We start from the raw sequence: 27,590 nt of genomic DNA on the forward strand, positions 1-27,590 counted from the left end.
TTTCTCATGCTAAGACTCAAATGTGTGAGGTAGAGACCCAAAAATAAAGAACACAACTAAGAGCAGAATGAAAAACTTTACATGGTTTCTTTAACATGAATAATGCTGTCTACATTCTTAGTGTCATGGTTTAATATTTCTGAAGGCAATCATATACTGCTGCGAAAGTGGGATAAGCCAAGATCGTACAGGACAGATACAGATCAGGATCTAAAATGTGGAGCAGTGGACCCTATACACTCTGGTGAGTCCAGGATTTGATGAGTACCCAAAAGGCAAATGTGCTCTCCTCTCAACTCTGAAGTTCTTCTCAGAGGTGTTCCTAGCTGTGTGAAGATGAGAAAAAGAGGACACTATGGGCCAGTACTTTCAGAGACACAAAAATGTGACAAATGTTCAATTCTTGCCCTGACCAGGGTTCCTGTCTGGAGTCCGGATTCCTTTTTAAAGAGAAGTAACCACCACATCTTTATGCAGATGGCCTCTTGTGATAGAGGAAATGAGGGACTCCTATCTATCCATCTCCAGGAGCCCCTAGACTTAAAGATGGCTTCTGCACTTCCGACGTCAGCCATTTTGAGTCTTTGATGGACAGTGTAGCCATCAGTGGGTATTAATGACAACCAAACAGAGCATTCCCATGCTTTCCACAATGTATGGGGGCTCAGTATAAGGCAACGTGAAAGGACAGCGTGCCAGTGGCTACTGCCAACATGTTTTCTTTCTCTCCGTAACTGCAGTGTTCAGTATTGCTGTGGTGTGCTATTAGATGCCTTTGGCCCTCTTCAACTAAAGAAGCCGGGTTGGGGGCAGGCCCTGAGCCTTACTTCTAAAGACCAAGGAGGTGCCTAACCACTCCTTTTTCTCTCCTGGCCACCAGCATTCTGGCAGAAATTCTCTAGCCCCCTCATCAGTCTTGATCAAAGATGAACAATTTTATTGTGGTATCTTAGAAAATAGAAAAATGTCCCCAGAAGATAAGTCTTGCCCCTCAATATCTAAGTCAACTGGCACATGGGGTTAGTCTGTCCACACAAGAAATCTGGCCAGAGGACGTAGTGGGGGTTATAAGGGGCTATGCCCCAACATCTGGCTGCTTCTCGGTCACATTGGCACACCATTTTTTGGCATCGGTCTGTCAGCCTATCTGAAAAAGAAAGTTACAACAGAGGATGAACAGTTCAAATACAACCATGCACATCAGATAGCAATAGCTAGTGGCAAATGGCCAGTGGCCAGAAAACGATGCCTGCCGTGTGATACTCACTGAATGCATGTATTTTCCAAAGTGCTCAAAAGGGTGGAGGGCCTCTGTTTTCACCCAAATTCAGTGGCCTTTTTGAAAATTTGCACCTACATCTTTTTTTTAACCAGTCTTTCACTTTGTACTTATTATAGACATCCCTCATGCTGTTTCTCCTCTTCTTCCACCTCTTCCAAAAAAAGCTGCGTATATTAAACTTTGCTTCTATTCTGGAAGCTGGCTCAGTTCACACAAATGAAGGTGTTTTTCTTAGTTCTCAGCCCAGGAAATTCAACATGCATCGGAGAGTCAAGCTGAATTACTTCCTTCTCACACACCATAACTAGTCATAAAGGATCTGCAGGCCAAATTAGACTTTCTGTAGCCCCAGGACATCCCCTTTGCTGTTGGTGGGTTTGCACGGGCAGAACAGAATGCCGCACCTTCAGCTGTGGTGATTGAAGGAGCCCCATTTTTCTGTTTTTGCCTTGCCCTCTGCCTCTTGAGTTCTAGTCTCTGGAGCATGCCCAGGACCTTCAGTTTACTATCCTTAGAGCAGTTCGTGTGGCATTTTAGCCTGGCGCCTGTTTCACAGCTTGCAATACCTCATAGATTTTGAATGTTTACTGAATACAATTCTTACATGCAGACAGGGAGATGACAGAGAAAAGCACATTCTGAAATGCGTTTGTTCAGAAGAAAATGGTATCTCCTTTTTTCGTTCAGCAAACAAAATTGCACGGTAGCAGCAAAAGGAGGGAGGGGGAGAAATAAATCCCACAGCAAAAGGAGTTTCCATTTCATTCCACTGTAAATATTTGTATGTATGAATCAGCTGCTGACAAGTGAGGTATTTACCCACACAGCCCAAGTATGGCACAATGCAAACAGCTCCACTTTTTTAATTTCCCTTTCCATTGTTCGAATAAACTTCTATAGCATTTCCTGGCATTAAATCATTATTCCCTCCCATTTGTATTGAGTCAGTCATAACACCTCCCTGTACCAGTAAGGACTGCTATGCTCTAGGTTAGGGCAGTTGATTTGCCATAAGGAGAAAGCATGCAGTATTTCCCCCACAAATCTCCCCTGGGGTTATAAGAGGCCAGCAGCTGCTGGCTGCTGCATTCGAAAATGGCTAGGGGAAGCTGTCTGGGCATTACTATGGCTTACCATAGAGTTAGCTCAGTTCTATTTAACTCATGTTTGCTCATATGACTGTAGCAACCATGAATCAGGGCATTCTCACACAACATTCACCTATGTGTTTAGTGTACTTACTTCTGTGCCTCATAGCTACGCCACGGCAGTTCTTTCACCTCAAAAGTGGGTGTGTTTTTACATCAAGTAAACTAACGCCAAGTAAAATCATAGTAGAGACAAGCCACAGGTATTTTTACCTGAATGTAGTACTCCCTCAGCCTACCCCCACATATTTGGGTTGAATTTGACCTGCTACATCAACAGAGTCCCTCCATAGTTAAAGATCTGCAGCAACGGGATTAAAGGAGTTTGGGAGGAGCTGAGGCCATGGAGAGAGAACCATGGTTTTAGAAAATATTTTTAAATGCTCCTGCTCCATTTGCAGCGCCCACCCCAAACAAAATGAATTTAAACAGAAGTTGTCTGAACAACTACCCTATATACGCGAGCATAAGCCTGGTAAAAAATGATGCAGTAAAGAGCAGGGATCAGCTTATTACCAATTTTACCAATTTTTTTTTAACTTGCGGGGGTCAGCAAACTTAGTTCCCAGCCCAGCAGGGCAAATTATTGGCGCACCAGGACATTTTATATACATGGAGTGTCTGCAGGCAAAGAGCCCCTAAATTCCCAGTAGCTGCTGTTCGCCGTTACGGGTCAATAGGAGTGGCAGGAAGTAGCAACCCAATAGGAGCAAACAGCAGCCAATGGGAGCTGAAAAGCTCTGTACCTGTAGATGCTACACAAAACATCCCGAGGTGTCAGCAGCTTATGCTGAGGGGACTGGAAGTTTGCAAACCACCAATATAGAGTCAGCTTATGAATGGGTCATTGTGATTTTTACATATTTTTTAACTTGGGGGTGGCTTTTGAACGAATGGGCTTATGATCAAGTATATACGGTAGTTTAAAATCCAGCTCACCATATACCGTGTTAAACTTATGGTACATAAAGTGCTCATGCCAGTCTGTGCTCCTAATGTACAGGGAATGGAATAAATCATCTAAAGCACAAAAGGAAAGTGGAGTCATTTCCTTACTGCACACCACGGTGTTGCGTTCACAAGTCCATTCATATCTCAGCATCTTGGGGTTGCAGCCTTCCCGCTCTGCCTTGTCATAGCAGCAGTCATGCTTGTGACAGCACCTTTCCATAACAAAGAGATTGAGTTTGGTCTGTTACTTTCTGTGGGTTTGTCTCATGGCATTTTCTAGAATGCACCAGGAATTATGTAGCCATGCAAAACTACCTGCACCTCTGTTCACACGCTATTTTCTTAGTCTGGAGGGGAAATTCTCTCCTGTTCTGACACGTTTTATCATTGCAGTGAAAACGAACAGCCTTTTAGATTTTATCATAAACATTCTGCAGAAATCAAGTCAGAGGTGCAAACTAGGTTATGCCGCCATTTCTCACAGTCACTTATAGGTGCGTATGAACTTGTGTTGTCAACACTTCCTTCCATGACTGTTTAATCCAGGCAAAGACTTTGGGAGGGCATGAGTCTGATTCTTTCTTGCTCAAGGGTAGTAGATTTACCACCCCAGAGAACATCTGCACTGTACAAGATGTTCCCAGCCAGTGTAGAGATCTATTCTAGACTCCCTTGCACTCCTGGTTTAGGAGACATGCCTGGGCAGGAAGTAGCCAAAGCACTATATACATCAAGTATTCTCAGCCCAAAAGCTTCTCTAACACAAGAACTAGGGGGCACCAAATGAAATTAATAGGCATCAGATTTAAAACAAACAAAAAGGAAATATTTCTTCACACAATGCACAGTTAACCTGTGGAACTCCTTGCCAGAGGATATTGCAAATGCCAAGACTGTAACAGGGTTCAAAAAAGAGCTAGATAAATTCATGGAGGATAGGTCCATCAATGACTATTAGCCAGGATGGGCAGGGATGGTGTTCCTAGCCTCTGTTTGCCAGAAGCTGGGAATGAGTGTCACAGGAGGAATCACTTGATGATTACTTGTTCTGTTCATTCCCTCTGTGGCACCTGGCATAGGCCATATTCACAAGTCAGGATACTGGGCTAAATGAACCTTTGGTCTGATGCAGTATGGCCGTTCTTATGTTCTTACTTCACCTCAATGGCCAAGTAGGCCATCAGCCAGGGGCAGAATACTAAAAGGTGAAATGTGACACCTTCCATGACTATGCTTGTATTTTAGATCAGAACATTTCAGCCGAGTCTCTAGGTTGCAGAGTATTGCTTTACTCTCTGTCATCCCCGCTCCCCTTCAGGGCAGGGAAGGTAGTCAGGGCTCTGTCGCTATTCCCCTCTTCACAGTAGAGTTTGGAGAGTCAGCTGGATAAGAAAAAAAGGTGAATGGGAGACTCCCAGCTGGCATTTCTTCTACCCCATCTGCCTTGGTTCCCATTCTACCCACTGGCAGAAAATGCTGGTAGTCCTCGGATTACCCAGCCAAATACTGGCTCTTCCTGCTGCTGTCTTTCGATTTCCCTGCCTGGTGAGTCCTCACTTCACCAGACAGCAATGGGGAGCAGCTGGACCCCCTAAGCCCGGGGGGAGGGTGAGAAGAGGATGGGCGCTGTTCCAGTCCCCCTTCCTACTCTACATCCTGATTGTGAGATCAGTTGATATACAGTGATCTCTTTGGTCAGCAGCAGATGAGAGAGGGCGAAAGCATCATGGGAGTTACAATACTGATAACCTCCTCTCCCCATGGGTTTTGTCAGAGCCAGACAGTCCTTGTCCTTTAGTGCCAGTTCTCCCAGTTCCATCAGGATGTTCCCAACCAGGATCTGTCACTGATAAGAGAAAGGCCTGAGCCAAAACATTTGAATCCCAACCTGGACTTTACCCCAAAGACTAAAAGGTGCTGGGTTCCAAGGTGTTGGTTCAGGCCCATCTGTAACTGAAACAACAGGGCAGGGTGGTGGGTGCTGTCAACAAAGCACCTTCAACTAAAGCACTTTCTTCAACTAAAGAAGCACAACAATTCTCTGGCCAGTACTTAGCACAGGTTCATGGGGACAGCAGCCCATTCCCAACTGTTTTACCTGTTTGTGTATGTTAGAAGAGGCTCCCAGGTCTCCCTGAGCTTTCACTGGCTGATGTATCTGTACTAAATACTAGAAATAGGACCAAGCTGCTAAATTCTGATCCAGATTTCAAAGACCCCAGTATCTGGATCCCGGGTTTGGGTTTGACCCATTATAGGGGATTGTTGGGCAGGAGGCAGAGCTCTGAAATGCCAATCCAGATCCTGGTTCAGGTTCCAGCTCTCCCCAGAGACTGCGGGTGGGGGCAGGCTTTGGATCCAAGAATTGGGTTCAGGTCTTCTTGCTGCATGAGAGAAAATAAAAGCCGTAGTTTGGGAAGCAATGGTCTGATCCAGCGGTCTCACTGGAGTCATAGGAGTGTTTCCTCAGCATGCTAAATCTATGTGACTTAGTGTGAGGGGACAAGATGTTGTTTGTAAGTGTCTGCCAGGGAACAGTATAAATGAGAACAGAGATTTCTCACAGCCGAGCATGGTGACAGAATCAGCAGCAGAGGCTTGAAGCCAGTGAGACAAACATTTAGCTGAGACAAGGGGTGGTGGTGGAAATGTACGAATACTGAGACCAACTGGAACAGACCAGCAGTGGAGGAACCAAACAAGGCCTGTGGAGCCAGGGAGAAGAGCTTAGTGGCTGAGAGAACAGAGTAAAGAAAGACAGTGTGAGGAAATAATCACTGCAAGGAATACTCACTAAGGAGATTTTGGTCCATGACTTTTTCTATGATGGACCAGGACCAAAAATACACCCAGGTGTAACTTCATTCATGAATATCTCCAGAGGATCCTTATGATTCCCAGGGTCCCTGTCCTATCCCTGCCTCTGTTTCTTGCCATATTCTCCAGAGGTCCTGCTCCACTCTTCCTGGATCTGGATACTGCTACAATTTCCAGCTGGCCTGGCTCAGAAAGGGAGAGGGGTTCTGCAGCGCTGGTCCCTTTGCCATGGCTGCATCACTGTTGTCCAGGGATCATTCTCACCCAGTGTCCACCCCAGGCTCTCCTCGCTCCCTGGCTGTAAGTCAGATGACCTCTGTGGCTCCCCTACCTCCTGCTGCCTGGTTCCATGGAACGGTGTGTAGAGAGTAAGCACTGTAATTCCAGCTCCAGGGCACAGGTAGGAAATACAATGATGGACCCCTGGCTACCCGTACAAGGCCTTCTGCAGCAGAGCCACTGAATTTGGTGCCATTTAGGCAAAATGTCACCGCCTTCAGCCAAAAATCACAGCAGAAAACACAGCAAGGCTCCAGTACTAATGAAACTTCTCTCCACAGGTCTCACAATGTGCAAGCAACTCCAACCTACAGAGAGACAGAGGGGGAGAGAGAGGCAGAATGCGGTTGCAAAAGACTGGACCCCCATTAGCAAAGAGCCCAAAGCCTCTCAGGGCAGTTTGCAAAGCCTACCAGAAATCCGCAGGACGCTGAGATGCTGAAATTCAGAGGGTTTGTCTTGTGCTATTTGGTCTTGTGAGCTCTTTGTGGCAGGGTCTTGATTTATTTGGGTTCTCTAAAGAACAATGCATAGCTAAGGATAACCAGCACCGCAGATCAGAGAACACGGATAGCCTACATCTCTGCTCTAAGGAACTTGCAGAGTAAATAGGACAAGCTCACAAACAATCCCCAGAAAGAAAAAAATTTATGAAAACTCATGTTTCAGATGAAGTTTACAAGATACAAGTTAAAAAGGAAGGCATTGTAGCTCTGTCAAGCTTTGATCATGAGAAGTTACAAGCATCAGTTTACACAGTTTGTGAGATGTATAGTATACGTAACCGGCATTGTCCCAGATTCAGGTGTGTAAGTTTTTAAAGCAGCAGAGAATAAGTGGTCTTGGGAGTGCCACCCATGAAGGGTATAAAGTCAGAGTCGGGGGGGGGGAGGGTACATAGGTGGAGTATGTCCCTTGTTCCATCAAAGCCTTGTGAGTCTTCTCGCAACTTCTAGGAGAGTCCATTAATGTTGGCTTTATCTCTCGGGTGTTGTTTCCCTCACCGCCCAACAAAAATGGTAAAAAACAATTAGAAGACATCTCTGTGATGACTCTCTTTATTTCAGAGTGCAATAAGTCAAGACTCTCTTGTCCCATTCACTTCAAGTTTGGTAGACATTTTCTACTTCTTCATGGTCTGGATTCCAGCAATGTGATATACCTGGGCATGAAGTCTTCAGCACATAGGAAAATCCAGCTAATACAGATTGCTCCAGCACATTGACTCAGCCACATGGGATACTTCAAGCGCATCAGACTCATCCTCTGCTTTGTGCACTGGCTTCTCGTAAAACACTGCATCAAGTTCTAACTCTTGGTTTTTGTCTTCAAGGCCCTCAATGGCCTGGTTCTAGGGCCTCTAAAAGATCAATTATTGCTCTGAGATGAAGACCATGATTTATAGCATTTTCCATCTGGCACGATGGAACCTATATGATAAGAGTAGAGCCTGCTGATGCAGGAGACAAAAAATTTTCAGGGTCTAGTCTGAGACTGTGGAATGAACTTGCCCAAGAATAAAGAGCCATCACAAACCTCACCACTTCCTGCTCTAAGTGTAAGGTACATTTCTTTGACTCTGTCTTCTCCAACATAGAGAGCAACACCTTTCTCCCTTTCTCTTGTATTTTTTTAAATCAACCCAAAACACCCCACAGTGAACAATTTTCCCTCTAGCAAAAGGGTGCCAAAACACCACCACATGGCAGATATTAGTTATATTTTGCTTAAAGCGCTTCTAGAAGCCACTACAGTGATGAGTGTGGCATAACAACCTTTAGACTAGACTGGATCTAATCCACCCTCTTTGTGGCTCATATGGCGGCTTTGGTGGATTTCAGAATTGTGGTGATCCAGACACAGAGCCCTGGATGAGAAGTTCAATTCCTGCCCAGAATTACAGGACAAGATCAGGTAAGTATTCACAGAAGTTATGCATGTGCTGATCTTACGCCTAGATAGAAAAAACCCCACCTCTTTTTGAATATTTGGTCCTTAAAACTAGTTCTGTGCCTACCAAGCAAACTACTAATCATCTACTATACAGAGTTTGTCTGTTTGTCACAAACTCCTTCTAAACAGTAAGGGCACGTCTACACAGCAGGGCTAAAGCCAAAATAAGCTATGCAACTTGAGCTACGTCAATTGCATAGCTTAAGTCAAAATAACTTATTTTGGCTTTTGGTGCTGTCTACACAGCAGGAAGTCTGAGAAAGAGCACTCTTCCCCCCGACTTCCCTTACTCCTCGTACAATGATGAATACAGGAGTTGGAGTAAGAAGTCCTCCAGCTCGACATTATCTGCATCTACACTGCAAGCAGTTATTTCGACATGATGTTGAAATAATGGCTATGTCTAGACTTCAGGCTTCTTTCAGAAGAAGCTTTTCTGGAAGAGATCTTCTGAAAAAACTTCTTCCAAAAGAGAGCATCCACACTGCCAAAGTGCACTGAAAAAGCAATCCGCTTTTTCGAAAAATAGCGTCCACACTGAATGGACACTCTCGCATAGTAAGCTGTGATTACTATGGACAGAGTGGCCACCAGGGCACCTGTGCTTTTTCCTCCTTCCTCTTCTTCCGAAAGAACTCCCTCTTCCCCATCCACACATGCCTATTTCTGAAAGAGCTCTTAAGGAAAAAGGCTTCTTCCATGTAGAAAGAGGTTTACCAATGTTGGAAAAAACCCTCTGTTCTTTTGATTTTTTTTTTCAAAAGAACTCAACTGCAGTGTGGACGTAAGTGAAGTTTTTTGTGGAAAAATGTCCTTTTTTTCGAGAAAAAAAGCTCTGCAGTGTAGACATTATGTTATTTCAAAATAACATCAGTTATTCCAAAATAAACTGCTGTGTAGACATAGCCTAAGAGCTAGGACCACTCAATTCAGCATACAGTTTCCTCTTATAACTTAAAGCAAGGTAAGGGGTTTGGTTATGCCAGGAAAATAGCATCTGCCTGGAATAGGATTGCTTCTCATAAAACCATACAGAAAAGAAAGAGAATCACCAAAGAAAGTACAGTCCTCAAAAATGACATAACTGAGCGAACATTGAAAGAGACTGGACCGAGATGAGCCAGAAAAATAAGATGTCCCTGGAATAGGATTGCTTCTCAAGAAACCTTCCAGAAAAGAGATAAAGCACAAAAATTTCGAGTAGTGCTCTGTTTTGGCACTACCAGGCAGTGCTGAGTAAATCTGCTAGTATTTTATATAGAGGAAACTGCTTTATGGTCATGAACAGGGCTTGACAAACCCTGGCGAGAGCTACTCGCCAGTCCCGCACTGCGCATGCACCAGACCAGCACTGCGCATGCACGAAGCGCTGGTGAATGGGGCGCACGGAGTGACCTGCTGAAATCTACTTGCCACGGGCGAGTAGATTCAGTGGTTTGTCGAGCCCTGGTCATGAATATTAGCATATCATTTGTAAAGAGATAGCATCAGAGGCTGGGTTTCTTGAAATGAGTGTTGTCCATAAGCATGGTCAGCTGGTTAACATATTATTTGAGGGAAAATGAGCAAAATGTAATAATTACTGTGCTCTCAGGTAGTGGTGGGGGAATCAAGCCCTCGCTTTCTCTATCCTCTGGGACTGGAGAGTGCGTTAGAAAGCAAGCCCATTCTGCACTCACCCTGCAGTGGTGGCTCATGCCCTGTGGGGCTGGGCCTGGCTCCCTACTCTGGTCTGTGGGCTCTCGACCCCTACAGAATTTGGAAGTGCTCACCATGTCACATGGTGCACTTGTCCCTGCACAGTTGGGGCCCTTCCTCTACAATGCCCAATCCCATGCCCTTCCTGGCCTTAGATTTGGGGTGACTGATCCCCCTCTAACCTCTATCCATACATCACACCTATATTCATAAGTGAACAGAAGCAAAGGTAACGTGTCTGATTCTGATCCCATACAGAGGTAACTCTATGGAGCTAGACTAGGCTAAATCATGTGAAAGCAAGAGCAGAGTCAGGGCCACTTGGTCAGCCTTCGTTTACCTCCCATGACTATACAAGGGCTGAATTTAGCCCAGAATGCTTTCCCTTCCTCTGCACTCCCAATTTAGTAAAGCAGCAATTTCATCCCACATACCTGTCTGCCAGATCAATGCCAGGTTTTATTCTGGGCTTGCACAGATGAAATCAGCAGCGGTGACCACAAGATTGTTTGCTACATTCCAAACTCTAGTAATATAATTGAAAAGTGGCAACCCAACTCCTAAAGGACATTAGAATATGACCTGCCATGCTACATGATAAGCCTAACAGAACAGTCAGATTGGGGTCGATTTTCCCATTGGATATTGCAGCACTTGCTAATGGCTCAACAAAACAACTCATACTGCCCATGATCTAACACAGAGAGAGTTTACAGTGGCGATGATGAGTCCTGGGTCAGTTACTCCCTACTTTCGGATCACTTTATTCCTGGTTTTCCTTCTAAAAGTTCACAGGCCATGATCAGAGAGAGGAAAGAATGAGCAGCAGCTGGGAGATGGATGGGAGGTGCTGGTCATGTGGGTGGAGGTGAAGCAGGGAGAAATAGTTCAGGAGCAGTGAGGGTAGGAGGGATAGCCCAGTGGTGGAGGGCTTGACCTGAGTGACTGGTAGGGGGGCTGATAGATTTACCAGGCCCTTGGGCAAGGTGTGTGTGTGTGTGTGTGTGGGAGGGGGGACTCTGTGCTCCTACAGGAGGGGCGGCCTTGGGGCTGGGACAGGCAATTTAAAGGGCCGGGTTCCAGCTGCCACCGTTACTATGGTAGTGGCAGTGGTGGTGGCCAGGAGCCCAAGGCCCTTTTGAATCACTGGATAACTGGGCAACTGCTCCCTTCCCACTCTCCCCACCCCTGTTGGCAGGCCTGGTGACAGGAGTGAGGTAGGCAAAGGGAGAAAGATCAGGCCCGTATGCAAAAATTTCTGTGTGGGTCTGTGTGTGCTTTTCTCTGTAAATGTGGACTGCAAGGGTGTGAATGCACCCCCATGGCCCCTCACTATGTCTAGTAAACTTATCTACATGGCTCTGTCAACAGAGCCATGTAGTCTAGACATACCCCGAGGCTATGCCACTATAAAATGAGAGGCGATTCAGGCCCAGAGTTTGCTAAATCACTTCAAGATGCCCCCGAAGTAGTACCTGGGAAAGAAGCAGATAAACTTCTCCTTAACTTCAGCTGGTTACTTACTGTGAAGAAATGTCCTTTCTTTTCACCTGTTATTGCCTAATGATACCAAATGCAATCAGTGTCAGCCAGTGAGATTGCACTGGACAAGAAGAATGGAAGATGAATACAAACGCCAACTCATTGTAAAAATGTTTACTCATAGAGTAGATGCTGGAAAACCTGCATTTATGGATTGAGCTCTGATTGGTGAACTCCCTGCAAAGGACAGCCAGAAATTAATAAGAACAATGCAGAGAGGGAATACCACTGGCAATGTTCCCTCCAATTTTTTCCTTCCATGCACAGAATAAATTTTGTTATGTGTACCGAGGAATGTGTGAGTCTGCACCACCACAAACACTTGCTGCCAGCTGTGGGTGAGGTGGGCACTTTGCTAATCAGATCCTCAAAGGGGTTTAGGCTCAAAACTTCCATTGATTTCAATCAGCATCTCACTCAGAGTCCTTTGTGTGCTCATTGAGCTTGAAGAACAATTATCTGATGTGCTGGGAAATTCAAAAAGTATCCAGCAGAGGGGGATAAGGGAAGTCTTTTCACCTTTCTGAACATGCGATGAGTGCTACTTGTTCATTTAACTGTTAAAAACAGAGAGGATGGAAGGAGGGGAGAAATGTAATGACTAGAATACCGCATCAAAGCCAGTGTTTGAAACCAACATTTTAAATGAGCACTCTGGAAAGATGCCTTTTTGTAGATTAAAAAATGTCTCTATATTTAGGCCTGCTTTCATATTTAGCTTACTAGACACAGATGACTAGCTTAAGGAAAAGGAAATTACACCTTTTATAATGGTGTGGGTAGCAAAACCTGAACTGTTAAAATGATGAGACATTTTAAACATTTATGCTTACGCAAGTTGGCTTTACCACTGTACTGATGGTGTTCGTTATGCTCACAGTGGGAAATACCATGCTTAGCGTCACTAGTATAGCATTGACATGTACTGATTTTTGTAACAGTGTCCTAAGGGAGAGGAACCCAAAAGATTCCTTCAACAATTATGACAAAGAAAATGGTTAGGGCCAGACCCTGTGGAGCTGTGCTGGTTTATACCAGCTGAGCATCTGATCCAGAATGTCTAAAAATAATTTTCCATAACCAAGCAAAGAAATCAAGGGACATTAATATCTGTAGTTAAAGAGCTAAGCTTACATTTTCAAAAGTGACCACAGTTTTGGGGTGCTTCTACCTGTTGTGTGCTTGATTTGAGCCACTTAGGGTTAATTTCTGAAGTCAATGTCAATATGTCCATTGATTTCCATGTGGCCCGGCTTTGTAGAAAAGTTGTAAGTGCATGCCACAACTGGGTACTTTGGTAAAGCACAGTGAGTCATTCAATGGGCTGTTATAACCTGCCTCTTTTCCTGAAGAAAGTAAAAGGTAAGTGTAAGGGCCACCCTTATTGATCTTAGATAAGCAGGTGGAACTGCGTGGCTAACCTGAAGGCGCAGATACGGACTGCACTGTGGGCAAAAGTTTTCTACAGAAAAAGGACCAGAGCTCATAGTCACTCGGGTGGATAAAAGCCTATCAGACAAAATAATTAAATATGTGCCTGTCACTGTTTCTAAGAGAACTAAAAGTTTTGGATCATTGCCTCCTGCTTTGAAACTAAATAACTTGGTATCTTCCCCACAAATCCTGAAGCCAAAGAAGGGAAAGAATATTACCCTGTTGCAATAATATTTTTCCATCAGCATCATTTCTGAGATGGGGTGAAGGCAAGGTGCTGGAGTCACTCCTGCACCAATATGAGATTTTCCCCTAAGAGAGGAAAAGCAGCATTTCCGCTACTTCCCTTCCTGTCAGGTCTGGCCAAAGGGTTTGCAGGGCCCAAGGCAGGATGCTGGGAGTGGGCCTCCGGGCCTGGCCGGTAGGGTTGCCAGATGGTTTCAACAAAAATACTGGACACGCTTGACATTACATCACAATCTACATTACATCTTATTTAGAAAATACCCGACATTTCTATTTTCTCATTTATATTTTCTCAATTTGTTTCCCGAACAGAAAGCTCAAATACTGGACTGTCCGGTTCAAAACTGGACACCTGACAGCCCTACCGGTGGATGGTGAATACTCAGCAGCGAGGGGCCCAAGGCATTTGCCTTGCTCGACTGGCCCTAGGACCGGGCCTGCTTCCTGCTGCCTGCATTGCCAAGCATCCACTCGCCTAGGATGAGATGCCTTTTCAGTCAGCGCCATCCACTGTAGTGTTTATCCCCAGTCAGTAAAGTTGCAGCAGTTTTGGATGGCGACAACCTTGCCCCCGAGTGGCGTCCCTGTCACCACCATTCATGGGAGATTAAAAGTCCTTGTGATTGTGCTGGTCAATACCACTGCCCTCGGTTTCAGTTCTCAGTGTCTGTGTGGCACACAGTTACAATGGTGTCTGTGTTACCACATTATAAATTAAGTTCTTGGTCCCAAACCAGGCCTAGTTTTTTCTTGGTTTGCCCTTGGCAAAGGGGGCAAAGGGTTACATGAATGTAACTCAGGGTATGTCTACACTACCACCCTAGTTCGAACTAGGGTGGTTAATGTAGGCAACCGGAGTTGCAAATGAAGCCCGGGATTTGAATTTTCCGGGCTTCATTTGCATATTGCCGGGCGCCGCCATTTTAAAATGTCCGCTAGTTCAGACTCCGTGCCCGCGGCTACACGCGGCACGAACTAGGTAGTTTGGATTAGGCTTCCTATTCTGAACTACCGGTACACCTCATTCCACGTTCCTATTCCTAGTTTGAACTAGGGTGGTAGTGCAGACATACCCTCAGGGAAGAATTTAGCGGCAAGCCCAGACCTATACAGGGAGGCACATGAATGATGTTCTTCTTACCAGTCTACATCATCCTTAGGCCAGCCTCGTCCTCCCAGACCACAGTAGCAGCCGTAACCTAGATATGCCAAAGCATTGCGTCCTGTGCCACAGGATATGGCTCCTGCTAATTCAATGAGTCCTCTTGTATGCAAAGAGTGGGTTTTCTCCAGCGCGCCTTTCCAGACTGCAAAGAGAAGATGGGGTTGGAACAATATACGTATGCCCGTGACAATGGTACCCTCTCAGTCAATGCATCAGGATGCTGCTAGCCTTGGCAAGTGTAAGGATACCACATGGATACAAGCAAGTTACAAATGACTTTTCTTGTTACTGTCCTGTACCTTGTACTTGCTAGTTTGAACAATCATCTTCATCTCTTATCCTTTCACCTTTTAGGATTTTCACTGCTGATTTCTTTCAGGATCCCACTGCAGATTTTAGGCTTTATTGTGCCTTTTGGCCCAGCCTTGGGATAGGGGCAGTGTGCAGACATACAGCCATTTTCATTATTCGTTCTTCTTATTGTTGTATTACAGTAATATTACAGTAATATTTACAAGCCACACCGAGTGTGAAGTTATATCTTTATCGGCAATGGAAGGCCTGCGTCATTTAACAGTCACTGAGTACATACAATAACATTCCATTGCTGATTTTGAAGAGTTGGCAGCTTTTCCATAATAAAGGTTATACCCTCCACCGTCCTTTATAAAGCCTTATTTTAGGGCCACCCCATTAATGTTGGCCTTTACAAAATTCAGATTTATTCAAAAGAGAATGTGTCTGCATAGTTTGAAGCAGCTTCCTTAAAACCATTTTTTCAGTTGCAAGCCTTTAAAATAATAACCATATTTGAAATGCTTATTTCTCTCTTGTATCCCTCCTAATCAAAGTTGCACCTCTCAGACTGAAGTGGGAGTTGAGAGGACACACCTCTGAAAAATCAAGCCTCTTATTTAGAGAATTCAATATGGATTTTGGAGCCTAACATGATGATAACAATAGCAGCAATTAGTACTATTTTAATTTATTTGATGCCTCAGTGCATCTGTCCATTGGTCTGAGTACATAATGAACATCACATGCTAAAATATCATATAACCATTAACATCAACCTTTCCCCATACTTTCTACACAGCTCCTCTGTTCTTCAGTTTTCACCCCTCCCTCTCGATCCATTCTCAACCACTCAACCTGTCCAAGGTAAAAGCCAAAATAAATAGATGGATTTTGCATAACACAGGAGTAGACTTGTATTTCAGAACCAAGAACCTTGGACTGAAGTTACCTGACTACTTGTTCCCTGCTGTTTAAATACACTTGACCACTTCAAAGTGCTGTGCTGAAAACATTAACTAATCCCCTAAACCGCCCATGTGAAGTAGAGACTAGATGCTATTATTAAGACGATTGCTCTCCTTTTAAAACCTGCAGTTCTAATCCTTTTCCCCTGTGTGCATCATATGCCATAGCTTTCTCTAAGGGCTTGATCCAGAAGTCCATTGCAGCCGATGGGACTCTTTCCCCATTCATAAAAAGTCAGTGGTACATTTCCTCAGAGGAAAAACCTTGCCTCATGGAGTAACAGAGTAATAAGCATGAAAATAATCAAGAACCCTCTGACAAAAGAACAACAGCAGCATAAGCTCAAATAAAGAAAAGACAACATGGAGAATCTTTTCCAACATTTTAGGTGACTGGAGAAGCCTTTTTCAGGAGGCATTCCTTGCACTGATGTTAGAGAGTTTTACACAGGCTTCTTATTGTTTCTCGTGCCATTCCCGCTGGGATTAAATACATATTCCTGAAAAAGCAACAGCTCCCCTTTACTAAACACTGCCCTGAATAGTCAGCATTTTAATGGTAAAAGCAAAGAGCTCTGTTATTACAAAATACAGAGAAAACCCTACTCCCTTGCTATAAGTGCTAAGTGCATGAGCTAAGAGATAGATTCTGCTCTCAATTACCTTGGGGTAAATTCAGAGTAATTCCAATGGAATGAGCAAAATTTCCCTGGATTTGCACCGAGGTAGTCTGCATCCATATCATACCCAGCATGAATGAGAGGGAGGCTGTTTCTTTCTCAGAAGTATGCCTTAGGCCCCACAGAAACATCCAGGAGAAACGATAAATTATAATAACATCACAGAGTTAATCCTGGGGGAGGGGGAGAAAGAACCAGTGAATAGAACCTAAATGAGCTGCTTTAGAATCTGTTCTCCCTTTGCATTTAAAACAAAGAAGGGGCCAATGTTGTGTCTGATGTTACTGTTTTGTTTTTTGGAACACTGATTAGATTTCAGGATAAAATTAGTGCCCTTTTAAGGATTTGAAGTCATCTCTAACGTGCTTGCCTTGCAAGTACACTATAAATTCCATTGCTCAGTTAGCCATTGAAATGACTCTTTATGTGTCAATGAATCAACATTGCTGTAAGTTCCTTGGAAAAGTTGAAACTCCACAGCAATCTGAATTTAGCCAAATGACACAGCTGGATTACTTTTAACAACTAGTTAACCGCTAGCTGTGCATTTTCATCTCTCCTGTATATGAAATTAGACTGAGTTCTGATGGATCTGACAGCTTATACTTTCCTGTTATTTCCGGTATTTAAATTGTCAACCTTTATGGTGCATTAATACAGGATTGTGCATTTAATCAAAGTGTACCACAGTAATGATCTCTAACCTTAGTGCTACCTCAGTGCTTAAGGGGCTATATAGCATACAATTGTGTTTTTTTTAATAAAAGAAGTTTCAAGAAAAAAAGTATGTCAGAAGAACTGGAAATAATTTGGTCAAGAGTCACTGGTATAAAAAATGGGGGGGGATGGTATTTCAGAGAAGAAAAGTGAACACGCAAGATCTTCCAGAATAAAGCTGAAAAGTTCCTAGAATAAAAAAGAACACATGTTCAAACAATTACAGTCTTACAGGATTACCACGGAAATGAATTTGTCTAGGCACAATATATACTCAGGCATCCTTTACTGTAAGAACAAGAACATGATTAATAGTTATCTCACTGCTACAAATGACAATGGCTTGACTTAGGCAAGTAGAACTAGGCAAGACTAATACAGTCCATAGGCTGGTAAAGTGACAGGGGAAGTTGCCCTATACACATAGTGGGAGAAGCAGGAGGGTGGCAGGGATATAGGTGCTCTCAGGGGTTCAGCAACTGCAGCCTTACCGAATTCATACTCACCTGCCTGAAGCACCAGCAGCACCAGCAGCCAGAGCCCCATTGGGAAATAAAAGGGTTGTCAGCACCTAGTATGCCTCTCTCTTTCTCACACTTTCTTGTACACTCAACCTGTGTGGCTGGGGTCTCCTTGCAGAGCTGGTCTCAGCTGGATACCAGGTGAACCAAAGCGTGGGTGTGTATAACACTCCTCCTAGGTTTCTGCTCCCATATCTCTTCCAAAGTTTTATATGCACACACATATACACAGCACGCAAGACAGTCTCCTCTGAAATCTCAAGTGCCCTGTGTGCTGAGCCTGCTGCACAGTCCTTTCCCCCTTTTTCTGCCAGGCAGGGCTCTGTGCCTCTATTTGCATATCATTCCTTTAGGGAGGGGCTGCTAGAGTGGAATTAGACTGACACAGTCTCTTAGACAAGTCTCTAAGCTTGTGCTCTGTTCCTAAGCTGTTTGCCTACAAACCCCAGTTAACCTCCTAGCTGCTTTGCAGGAGAAGTTGGAGTCCTGGATTTTGTGATCTGGACTTTCGAATTTTGATAGCTGTGATGTGGCATGGGAAAGCAGGGGGACTTTTTCTTACAGATCATTCCTTTTTATTTAATACTGAATATTTTTATGTAGAAAAAATTACGAAACTATTAACTCAAACAGAAATATCATTAGAGTGTCTAAATATAAACCAATTAAATGAGTTTATTCTGGGCTATGCCACAGCAAAATATAAACCCAGCCTGTTTGTTCGAAACTAATCTAACTGGCTAGCTAATTTCTTCAATGCTACCCATATTCACTCTCCATCCACAAGAACAAGCCATAGTCTCTCAGGAAGAAAGCCCTTGGATGTAACCTACTCCTTCTGTCTTGGGTCCAAGAAGATAAGATGAGGTAGGTTGAGATTATTTGAGCTGGGAAAGCTAAGCATGATAGTTTTTCGAAGTCTTCTCATAAGAACCCCAAAAAGGGGGTGGGAGGGAGTGTACAGCAATAGCCCACTCCTTATTTTGTCCACCAGTTGATCCTCATACCCATCATTAAGGTCCAGATAAAATCTTGTTCTACAAGAGGGTGTGTAACTGTCCTTGAGGTAAATCAGTAGGCCTTTTTGTTTGGACTCATTCACTCTGTGTGTCTGATTTTCTTGCACCTATTTATAGCATTCTTAACCGAAGACAGCCTACTTTCCACGGTTGATTCTCAAGTGGGCAAAAAGGTAGAGGCCCGACGGTCACAACATTGCCCAAGCAGATACTATGCATCCGTAGCCTGGGTCAGGGGACTTCAGTATCTGAGCATGCTGGCTCAGGTTCTGTTGTCCACTCTTGGTGTTCATAAGGCTCATCCCAAGTGGTCTCACACAGCTAACTAACCTGCATCCCATCTTTGCCTTTTGCAAGGACACTTGGGGCAGAGTAAACATTTGATCACCACCTACTTCAGGTGCTGGAGTACAGGAACTACTATTCTGGCAGGCGCCCGTGTGGGCTGTAAACATTTGGGGGGGCAGAAGGTATTGGAGGACTCCTTGTGCCTTCTCTCCCTTGCATGCACCTGCATGGGTTAGCTAGAATCATTCTTAGTTTTCATAAGGCAGGTGGATTTCAGTGGCACCTTAGGGAACATTTCTTACGTAAACCAGTACCACCCTGTTTAATTGTTTCAAAATATTTGCTTGCTCACTATCGTCAAAGCAAAGGTCACTGAGCCATCAGAGTGCTGCCTTGTACTGAGAACAGGCTGCTGAGAAGTGCAGATATTCTTTGCCGTGTAGGCCTGAATGGATCTGTACGCAACAGGTATTTTCATAGCTATGGGGGCAATTAGTACACAGAGTTGGTTAAATTGGATTTTATTACAGGCAGCTGAAATTCAGCATGCTTGGAAGGATGTATGTACATTCTCTCTCTCTCTCTCTCTCTCTCTCTCTCTCTCACTTTCTTTCTTTTCAAAACAATGGCTATTAGCCAGAATGGTCAGAGACGCAACCTCATGCTCTGGGAGACCCTAGCATCTCCCTAGACCCTAGGGGATGGATTTCTTGATGACTGCCCTGTTCTGTTCATTAATTCAGAAGCACCTGGCATTGGTCACTCCCAGAAGTAAGAATACTGGGCTAGATGGACCTTTGGTGTAAATTTTTTATGAAAAGCAGTAACCACTGGGGAACACCATTCCTGAGTACTAATCAGTGGGGTGTGGCCTGTACACAGAACCAAAAACTGTCTGAAAGACAATGCAAAGGGCCAAAACTCCATCTGTCCTCAACTGCAGTCTGTCTATCAGGAGAACCATAATTTCACTCCCAGCAATTCCATCTTTGTGGAGCATTGTTTAAAAAGAATTTTTACTATACATTTGCCAGTTATGAGTAAATTTTTCTTGCTAAAAATCTAACCCAGCAGGTAGTGTGGATTAGAGCTGCTGTGGTTTCTGATAGGTCTGTGCCACTATCGTTTGCCACTATAAACTACAGGCAGAACCAAAAATTGGCTGGAAAACTATGTGAAGGGCCTACAACAAAAGGGGCTGACAGGTGACAGGGCTTTAAGCAATGTGTAGCCTGTCTGAAGATGTTGTTCCTGACTGAACACCACACTTGCTAGCTGTAGTACCTCGCAGAGGCGTTACCTATTAGACCTAACTTAGAATATAAGAATGGTTGCACAACATCAATTCCATCTAGTCCAGAGGTCTGCAACCTATGGCTCTTGAGTCAAATATGGCTCAGTATGGTACCAAATATGGCTTTTCTGTCATTCCCAAGATACATGCAACTTTTTAAATTAAAATGGAAAATTCAAAATTTTAAAATGCGTAATTACTCATATAGCTTGAATGCATGCATGAACCTAAATGTGATCAGTTATCATATAAACTTCAAAGAAATGTGTGAAAAGATGCAGCAGCAGAAATCCTATTACATTGTCTATGAGTACAATGTTTCATTCATTCTATTATATCATCTTGTCAATTATCAATAATATTAAGTTGTTTTCAATCATGCAATTGAGCATTCTTATACTGCCTCTTTGTTGACCACTTGTTCTGATTGTTGATGTAGTTTGGCTCTTTCGTTTGAAAAGGTTGCTGACCCCTGGTCTAGCCCAGTAGCCTGTCTTCTGATAGTGGCCTATGCCAGGTGCCCCAGAGGGAATGAATAGAACAGGTAACCATCATATGATCTATCCCTTGTCACCCATTCCCAGCTTCTGACTAACACAGAACGTTGAGAAGGACAAAAGAGTGATAATCACAGGTGCAGCTGACCCCATGTTGAGCAGTCAGTATAGATTGGGACAGTGCATTCAGCCCAATTTTAGTCACTGTGGTTTAAGGTATGGTTCATGTAGGCCTTATCTACATTAGTGCACTCAGTCAATGGTGCTTCATTTGGACACACTGCATTGTGCCAAGTGAAACATTACTGATTACAGGTCATATGCTCTGAATCAATCTTGAGGATTTAGATAGCTGACACTAGCAGATATAGCTCTAGGGCTCCAAAGGGGTTAAAATGAAAATGTGATTGACTCTGACAGCATCTCAGTGTGATTTCATGGCTTCTTTCACCAAGCAGATTTTCATCCTGCATTCATACTCAAGCATTCCTACTCCATAACACACAGTCAACCTATGGAACTCTTTTCCAGAGGCTATTTTATGAAGGACAAGACTATAGCAGTGTTCAGAAAAGAACTAGATGAATTCACGGAAGATAGGTCCATCAATGACCAAACGGGAAGCTCTGTTTTCCAGAAGCTGACAATGGATCACTTGCTGATTACTTGTTCTGTTTGTTCCGTCTGGGGCACTTGGCATTGGCCACTATCAAAAGATGGGATACTGGGCTAGATGGCCCTTTGGTCTGACCCAGTATGCCCGTTCTTACATTACACTCAATAACAAGCAACCTCTGAAGTGTTGATGAGCTGAGATGTTTTTCATTGACTCCTTGATGAAGGTTATTCTCCACAGCACAGGACAATTACATTTGGTTTTGAAGTTCTGAAATATTCTGTCATTTAATAAAACTTTATTTGAATTAATATTTCAGAAGGAAACAGATTTTGCTATTATTTTTCCACATTTGGTGATATTTATCTAGATGAGTGAACACAAGGCTAGCAACTTGTTTAATGCTCCTACCATATGATAATGTTGCCCCAAAGAAATAGTATTTTCTTCCTTGTAAAATATTTTTGCTAAACTCTTGGGCTACGTCTACACTGTCATGATTTTCCGTAAATGCTTTTAACATAAAAGTTTTCCGTTAAAAGCATTTTCGGAAAAGCGCGTCTAGATTGGCAGGACGCTTTTCCGCAAAGGAAAATGGGATCTGCCTGGAATTGGATTGATTCTCATAAAACCATATAGGAAAGAGATGGAATCACCAAAGAAAGTACAGTCCTCAAATTTTACATAACTGAACAAATGTCAAAGGAGACTGAACCAAGATGAACCAGAAAAATAGGATGAACATGGAATAGGGTTGCTTTTTGAGAACCTTAACAAAAAAGAGAGAAAATTGAGAAATGTTGAGTGATGCCGTTTTAGCACAGCTAAATCAATACTTAGGGTATGAAATCTAGAAGAAGCTACAAAAAGAAGAATGCAACTTGATCTGGCCTGAATCATAATTAACTGACCTAGTGCTCAGTGCAATTATTCCTAATCTACATTTATTGCTCAGCATAGTCACTTAAACCGATTGTTCACAACTAGCTTCAAATGTGGGGAATTTTTGTAGCATGGACCAGGCTTACACTATCTCCCGGCTTGACTGCCTTATTTTATTTTATGGTGCTCATTACAGCAATGAGAGGATTAGCTCTGGAAAGGAACTGAGCACTTCTTGGATAAGACAAGCTGGCCTGGTCCCCCTTGCAGGTCTGTCTTGTCATCTCAGCCCTGACCCATAGCTTTCTCTGCTACACAAGCCCTCGATTACCTCCCACCCACCCCCAAGCTATCTCTATGCTGGCTGGTTGGTAGGAGGGTCTTGTAGTTATTACACAGACCCCATCCATGTGCTGTTTTGGAGGACAAGTGGTCGCTGCTGGGCTGCAGCTAAAACACTTTACTCTTCCCCCTCTGTTATCCCCCAGATGTGGCTGAAGCTGACAGACTCCCTCTCACCCTATGCTGTGGGCTGGTTTCCCTTCTTTCAGTTCCCATCCAGTAGAGCCACATCAACCAGACTCCCCGCTCTTAGTGCACCAGGAGCAGGTGCTGCCATTCCCCTGCGGTCTGTTTCTGTCAGAAATAGGGATCTAGCTCCTCCAGATTTGGGCACCAGCTGCCACCAGCCCTTGTGGCAAATCACAGCACCAGTGACAGCGTAGGCATAGCCTACGGCTCAGGCAACAGAGGACAGGCAGCTGGACAGGCACAGGAAGCTCCCTCCAGCATGATGTCCACTCTCCCATTCCCTAGCAAAGGGCTTTCTGGCTCACTCTAGAATGGGAGGCTTGAGCAGCTCTATGATTTAATATTTTAAGCGCAGAGATAGCAAAGCTAAAAACATAACTAAGTAATGGCCCCAGATAAGGTTGCAAACTTTCCAATGGTGTAAAACTCAATACCCCATCCTCACCCCTCTCTCCTTTCATCCCTTCTTTCTCCATTGCTCGCTCTCCTCCAACCTCCATCACTTTCATCAGGCTTGGGAAGGTGGTCGGAGTGCAGGAGGTGGTATGGGCCCTGGGATGGGGCCAGAAATAAGGGGATCAGGGTGAGCGAGAAGGCTTCAGGCTGAGGTGAGTAGATTAGGAGATGATCTTCCCTCTTAAAAATGATTTTACACTCACATCAAAGGACCTGTAAATTGGTGCTCAGAGGCTGAGATTTTAGCTGGTAATTCGCATAAGATTTCTAATTCCATTATTCCTTACTAAATCTTAGATACATTGTGTTTTATTAATTCCACAGATAAATAATAAAAAAAAACAGTGCAGAAGAATCAAAACCCAGGATAGTTTGTTCAAGATTTTTAATGTTCTTGGCCTCTAGATTTTTGAATGAGCTGTGATCTACTGATTCTTCTTTGGGTGTTTTGACAATCTGCCTATAACACTGATGGGAATTTCTGCATGACTGTGTTAATAATGATTAATTTTCACCTGCAGAGCGGAATGCCCCTCATTATGTTTATTTCACTGAAAGGGAAATGTTTTAAATGCTACTATTTTAACCACTTTCTGCTTTGTGCAGGTCTCTAACTCCTTACAATTCCGTATTTCTATATTAATTACCCTGCCCCAAAAGAAAAAGCAGTGTCCAAAGAGCTACAAAATCTCTTCCTTTCTATTGGTATCAGAAAAACACTGAGGCTACTGAACTCTGCAAAGTACTTATAACTGAATTTACTAAGTTGGCTTCCCACTATGTTAAGTGTTCGAGTACTCTTAGGGTACATCTACACAGCAGCATTATTTCGGAATAACTGAGGTTATTTCGAAATAACAAAATGCGTGTCTACACAGCAAGCCATTCTTTCGAAATAATGTTGAGATAGAGGACTTCTTACTCTGACTCCTGTAACCCCCTTACTCCTCGTGAAATGAGGAAGTTGAAGGAAGAGTGTTCTCTCTTTGACTTCCTGCTGGGTAGACAGCACTAAAAGCCAAATTAAGCTATTTCGACTTCAGCTATGACATAGCTGAAGTAGCGTATCTTAATTCCATTTTTGCCCTGCTGTGTAGATATACCCATAGTAAGCTTGCTCTTACACAATACAAGGATTCCTCTAATCAAATCTGAAAACATAGCTAAATTGCTCAGGACTTTCTCTCCTTTGCTTTCAAACTATTTAAAATGTCTCCCTTTATTCTGAAGTGTCTTCAGAATTTCACTCCTCTTGGCCTGCACATTAGTGCTATAACTAAGCAGTTTCTCCCCCACTCTAAAGGTTCTAGCTTCTTCACCTCTTCCTAGGCTTTATTATGTGAAGTGCTGAAGTTGACAGGAATCTAGGGTGCTCAGCATTTCACATTAGGCCCAGAAATATTTTAATACACAAGCCAGCTTTTTGTCTTACCCACCTTATCTTTTCCTCCAGTTTTCCAGTTGTATCATCTTTCTCACCTTTCATTGTAGATGTGTTACCTATTTAGACCGTGAGCCTGCAGCAGAATTAGGGGCTTCTGTTTCAGGTCTTAAAAATAAATCCCAAGAATTAACAACACTGAACTTCTATGTAGATGTTAAAAAAACAACAACAAAAACCCAACCCAAACGGGGATTTTCAGGACTCTCTTTTTACATGCTGCAATGAATAAATGACGGAGGGCTCTTCTCATTGTGAATGGCGTCACCATGTGGCAGTTCTGGGGATTAACTCTGCCAGGCCAACACCCCTTCTAGCATCCATCTTTTCTCTCTCATTCCAGAAACTGCATCCTCTTCTTTATGGCTCAGGCCTCCATCCAGGTCACCACCTTATTACTACTCCAGGGATGAATCAATGTTTCTTCTCACCAGCAGTCTTAGGCACCCTTCCTATTCACTACCCCAGGTGAAACTCCCACACTGACTGGTAGCAGATCCCAGTCCTGCCTTCTTCTTGGAGTTCCAGATCAGTTAGCAGTCCTCTGTTCCCTCCTGAACCTTGCTGCCTTCCCCTGAGCTGCCTCTATACTGTCTAGCTGTCCCCACTCCTCTGGATTTGCCAGCCCAAATTCCCACCTGTCTCTGTAGCCCCAACCACACATTTCTCCCAGGGTATGATTGTAAGCTACTTCCCTGCAACCCATCCTCCTTGAGCTGGACTTCATCAGCCTGTTAGGCCTTAGCAGGCCCTAGCTTTCCTCCAGGTGCAGTCTGTAGGTTAACTGGTCTAATTTACTCCTCCAGATCTTGTCCTGTTGGGTGGATAGCTGAATCACAATGTCAAAACAGAGTGCTTCAGCATTTAACAACTACATATTTACACTTCAGGAAAAACATGACAAAACAGCGTCTGTCTCCACAAAGAGAGATGTCCCATAGTTTAGGATGAAAAGGGATCGTGGATGCAAAACCTTGACAGTCACCTGGCTGAAGCAAAAAAGTTATCTTGCCTGTAAATTGCACTGCTATGCCCCTGATTCAGGAGAAGGAGAGCGCTATAGTGCCAACCATTTATTAAATAACAACAGAGAGAACTTGGTAGAAACTTCTAGACAATCGAAACTCCTCTGCCTTTTTAAAGGGGGGGAGAATAGCAGCATCTCCTTTCCTTTTGACCCAAGCAGACAAATGTCATGGTGAGGGTTCAAAAGTTTAGCTCTGAAGAGGAAAGAAACAGACAGAAGATCACCCCCATCAGCAGAACTAACACATCTGAAAAACACAGATGTCACAAACCACCAACTGGAAGCTCTTTGGTTACTCAAGAGGCTTTACACAGAATTCATTGCCCTCTGGGAGTAGATATTGGCTCTGTTGGGGAATGAAGAAGGAATCATCAGAGGGAAAGGAACTACCAAACAATAGGATGCTATATTCTCTCTGTATGCAGCAGCTGACATTTCAGCTTTTGGCGTTGGGTTGCTTGTGACTTTCTGGTATCAGATTACAGAGACACAGACATGTCTGCCTTCTTTCATTCTGAAAAGCTCCCTGCAGTGATAAGAAATTACCATTCCCACAAAGGCAAGGATCAGAGCCCCAAGTCTACAACACGGCACTCACTGAGTTCTTTTAACGCCCATGAGTACAGTGAGTACTATGCGTTAACATTATTGCTGCAAGAGGCTTTGAAAATTGATCCTACCCTTAGCTGAGAATTGGCAGAATTCCAAAGACTTCCATTCCATTTCTCAACTCCATGATGAACACATGCAAAGTATGGATGCAGAAGTATATATGATTACATACTGTCATTCCTTGGCACTTGGTTTGATTTTGATGCATTACAATATAATAAAGTATTGTACAAGATCAGTATGTCCTTCAACTGTCCATTTTCTTTTTCAATTATTCCTCCTCTCAGTAATTGGTTTGAATACAGAGATAACTGTGTAAAATCTTTCACATTATTAATGCCAAAAGGTTGGAGAGACACTGTAAGGTTTAGCTAAGACAAACTGCTGCTCAGCACATACTAGTTTTAAGCAGCTGGGTGCATCAGTGTAAGCATGTTTACATACATTTTCTTCTAGTGCTTTCTTCTAATGAACACAAAATAACTTCATCTCTCCATACTTAGTTGCTATACGAATAATAAAAGGATTCAGTTTGCCCAACAAAGAGAAAAAGGAGCTAAATTCTACTGTCAGATATACCAGTGTAAATCCAGACTGATTCTACTGAAATGGAATTATTGTAGATTTACAGAGGTCAGAGACAGGAGAATTAGGTTCAGTGTGGTTTGGTAAATTAGCAAATGCAAAGCTGATGGGTAGTTGTTCAGAAAAGCATTACAGCTCAATTCACTTTAATGAGAGATTTCTTTTATCAAACTGGCAGCAAGAAATGAAGGGATTTAAAACTTGTTAACCAACTGGGAAAAGGATTATTTACGCTCTCAATGTTGGGTTTGTTTTTGTCCAAGATGTACAGCAAAGGCTGGACGGACTCTGAGCAACTGAAGGGCAGCTCAGTATATGATATATGCTAACTGGGAACTATGCTTTTTCCACCACTAATTCAAGATGAACAGGCATCCTTAAAATTAGGGGATTTAAACTCCCTCTCCAAATCCTCTCTCTTCTAAAAGGCCCCTAAAGCAAAGAGGAAAAGGCTTTGTATAGAAAGTGGTCATCTCTCTCCGATACTTGAGCACCACGAACAACGACTAGATAAGAGTGTATTAATTTTTCTCAGGCCATTTCCCTTTTCAATCAAATGCATAACTCCAATACAATTTCTGAGCCTTTACTCTCATTTGTGTGTTTTAAGGAGGTGTAGTGCAAGGCAGGAAACAGGTAGTGCACTT

General features: G+C 43.4%; 1 protein-coding gene across 2 annotated transcripts; it reads right to left on the bottom strand.

Annotated features, from left to right (window-relative positions):
* Positions 1 to 70: 70 nt before the first annotated feature.
* Positions 71 to 27,503, bottom strand: LOC102450450 (phospholipase A2-like). Of its 2 annotated transcripts, none has more exons than XM_006112232.4 (4): positions 17,681 to 27,503; positions 14,492 to 14,657; positions 3,487 to 3,593; positions 71 to 1,147 (listed from the first exon to the last, which is right to left on the bottom strand). In XM_006112232.4, exons 1-4 carry the CDS (start codon positions 17,718 to 17,720, stop codon positions 999 to 1,001), a joined length of 462 nt encoding a protein of 153 aa, XP_006112294.2. In that variant the 5' UTR covers positions 17,721 to 27,503; the 3' UTR covers positions 71 to 998. The 2 variants fall into 2 exon arrangements, with proteins under 2 accessions (XP_006112294.2, XP_014433440.3); XM_014577954.3 differs by lacking the exon at positions 17,681 to 27,503 and adding an exon at positions 16,441 to 17,674.
* Between the last annotated feature and the right edge of the window lie 87 nt (positions 27,504 to 27,590).

This window comes from Pelodiscus sinensis, chromosome 1 (assembly GCF_049634645.1).
Source record: "Pelodiscus sinensis isolate JC-2024 chromosome 1, ASM4963464v1, whole genome shotgun sequence".
In the NCBI taxonomy this organism is placed as follows: domain Eukaryota; kingdom Metazoa; phylum Chordata; order Testudines; family Trionychidae; genus Pelodiscus; species Pelodiscus sinensis.

Excerpts from the sequence above, each read along its gene's own strand:
- LOC102450450 (XM_014577954.3), bottom strand. The coding sequence starts at position 16,588 with ATGTTTCTGTGGGGCCTAAGGCATACTTCTGAGAAAGAAACAGCCTCC. Across the intron at positions 14,658-16,440 it reads TACTCTGAATTTACCCCAAG|TCTGGAAAGGCGCGCTGGAG; the intron begins GTAATTGAGAGC and ends TTCTCTTTGCAG. Across the intron at positions 3,594-14,491 it reads CCTAAGGATGATGTAGACTG|GTGCTGTCACAAGCATGACT; the intron begins GTAAGAAGAACA and ends TGTTATGGAAAG.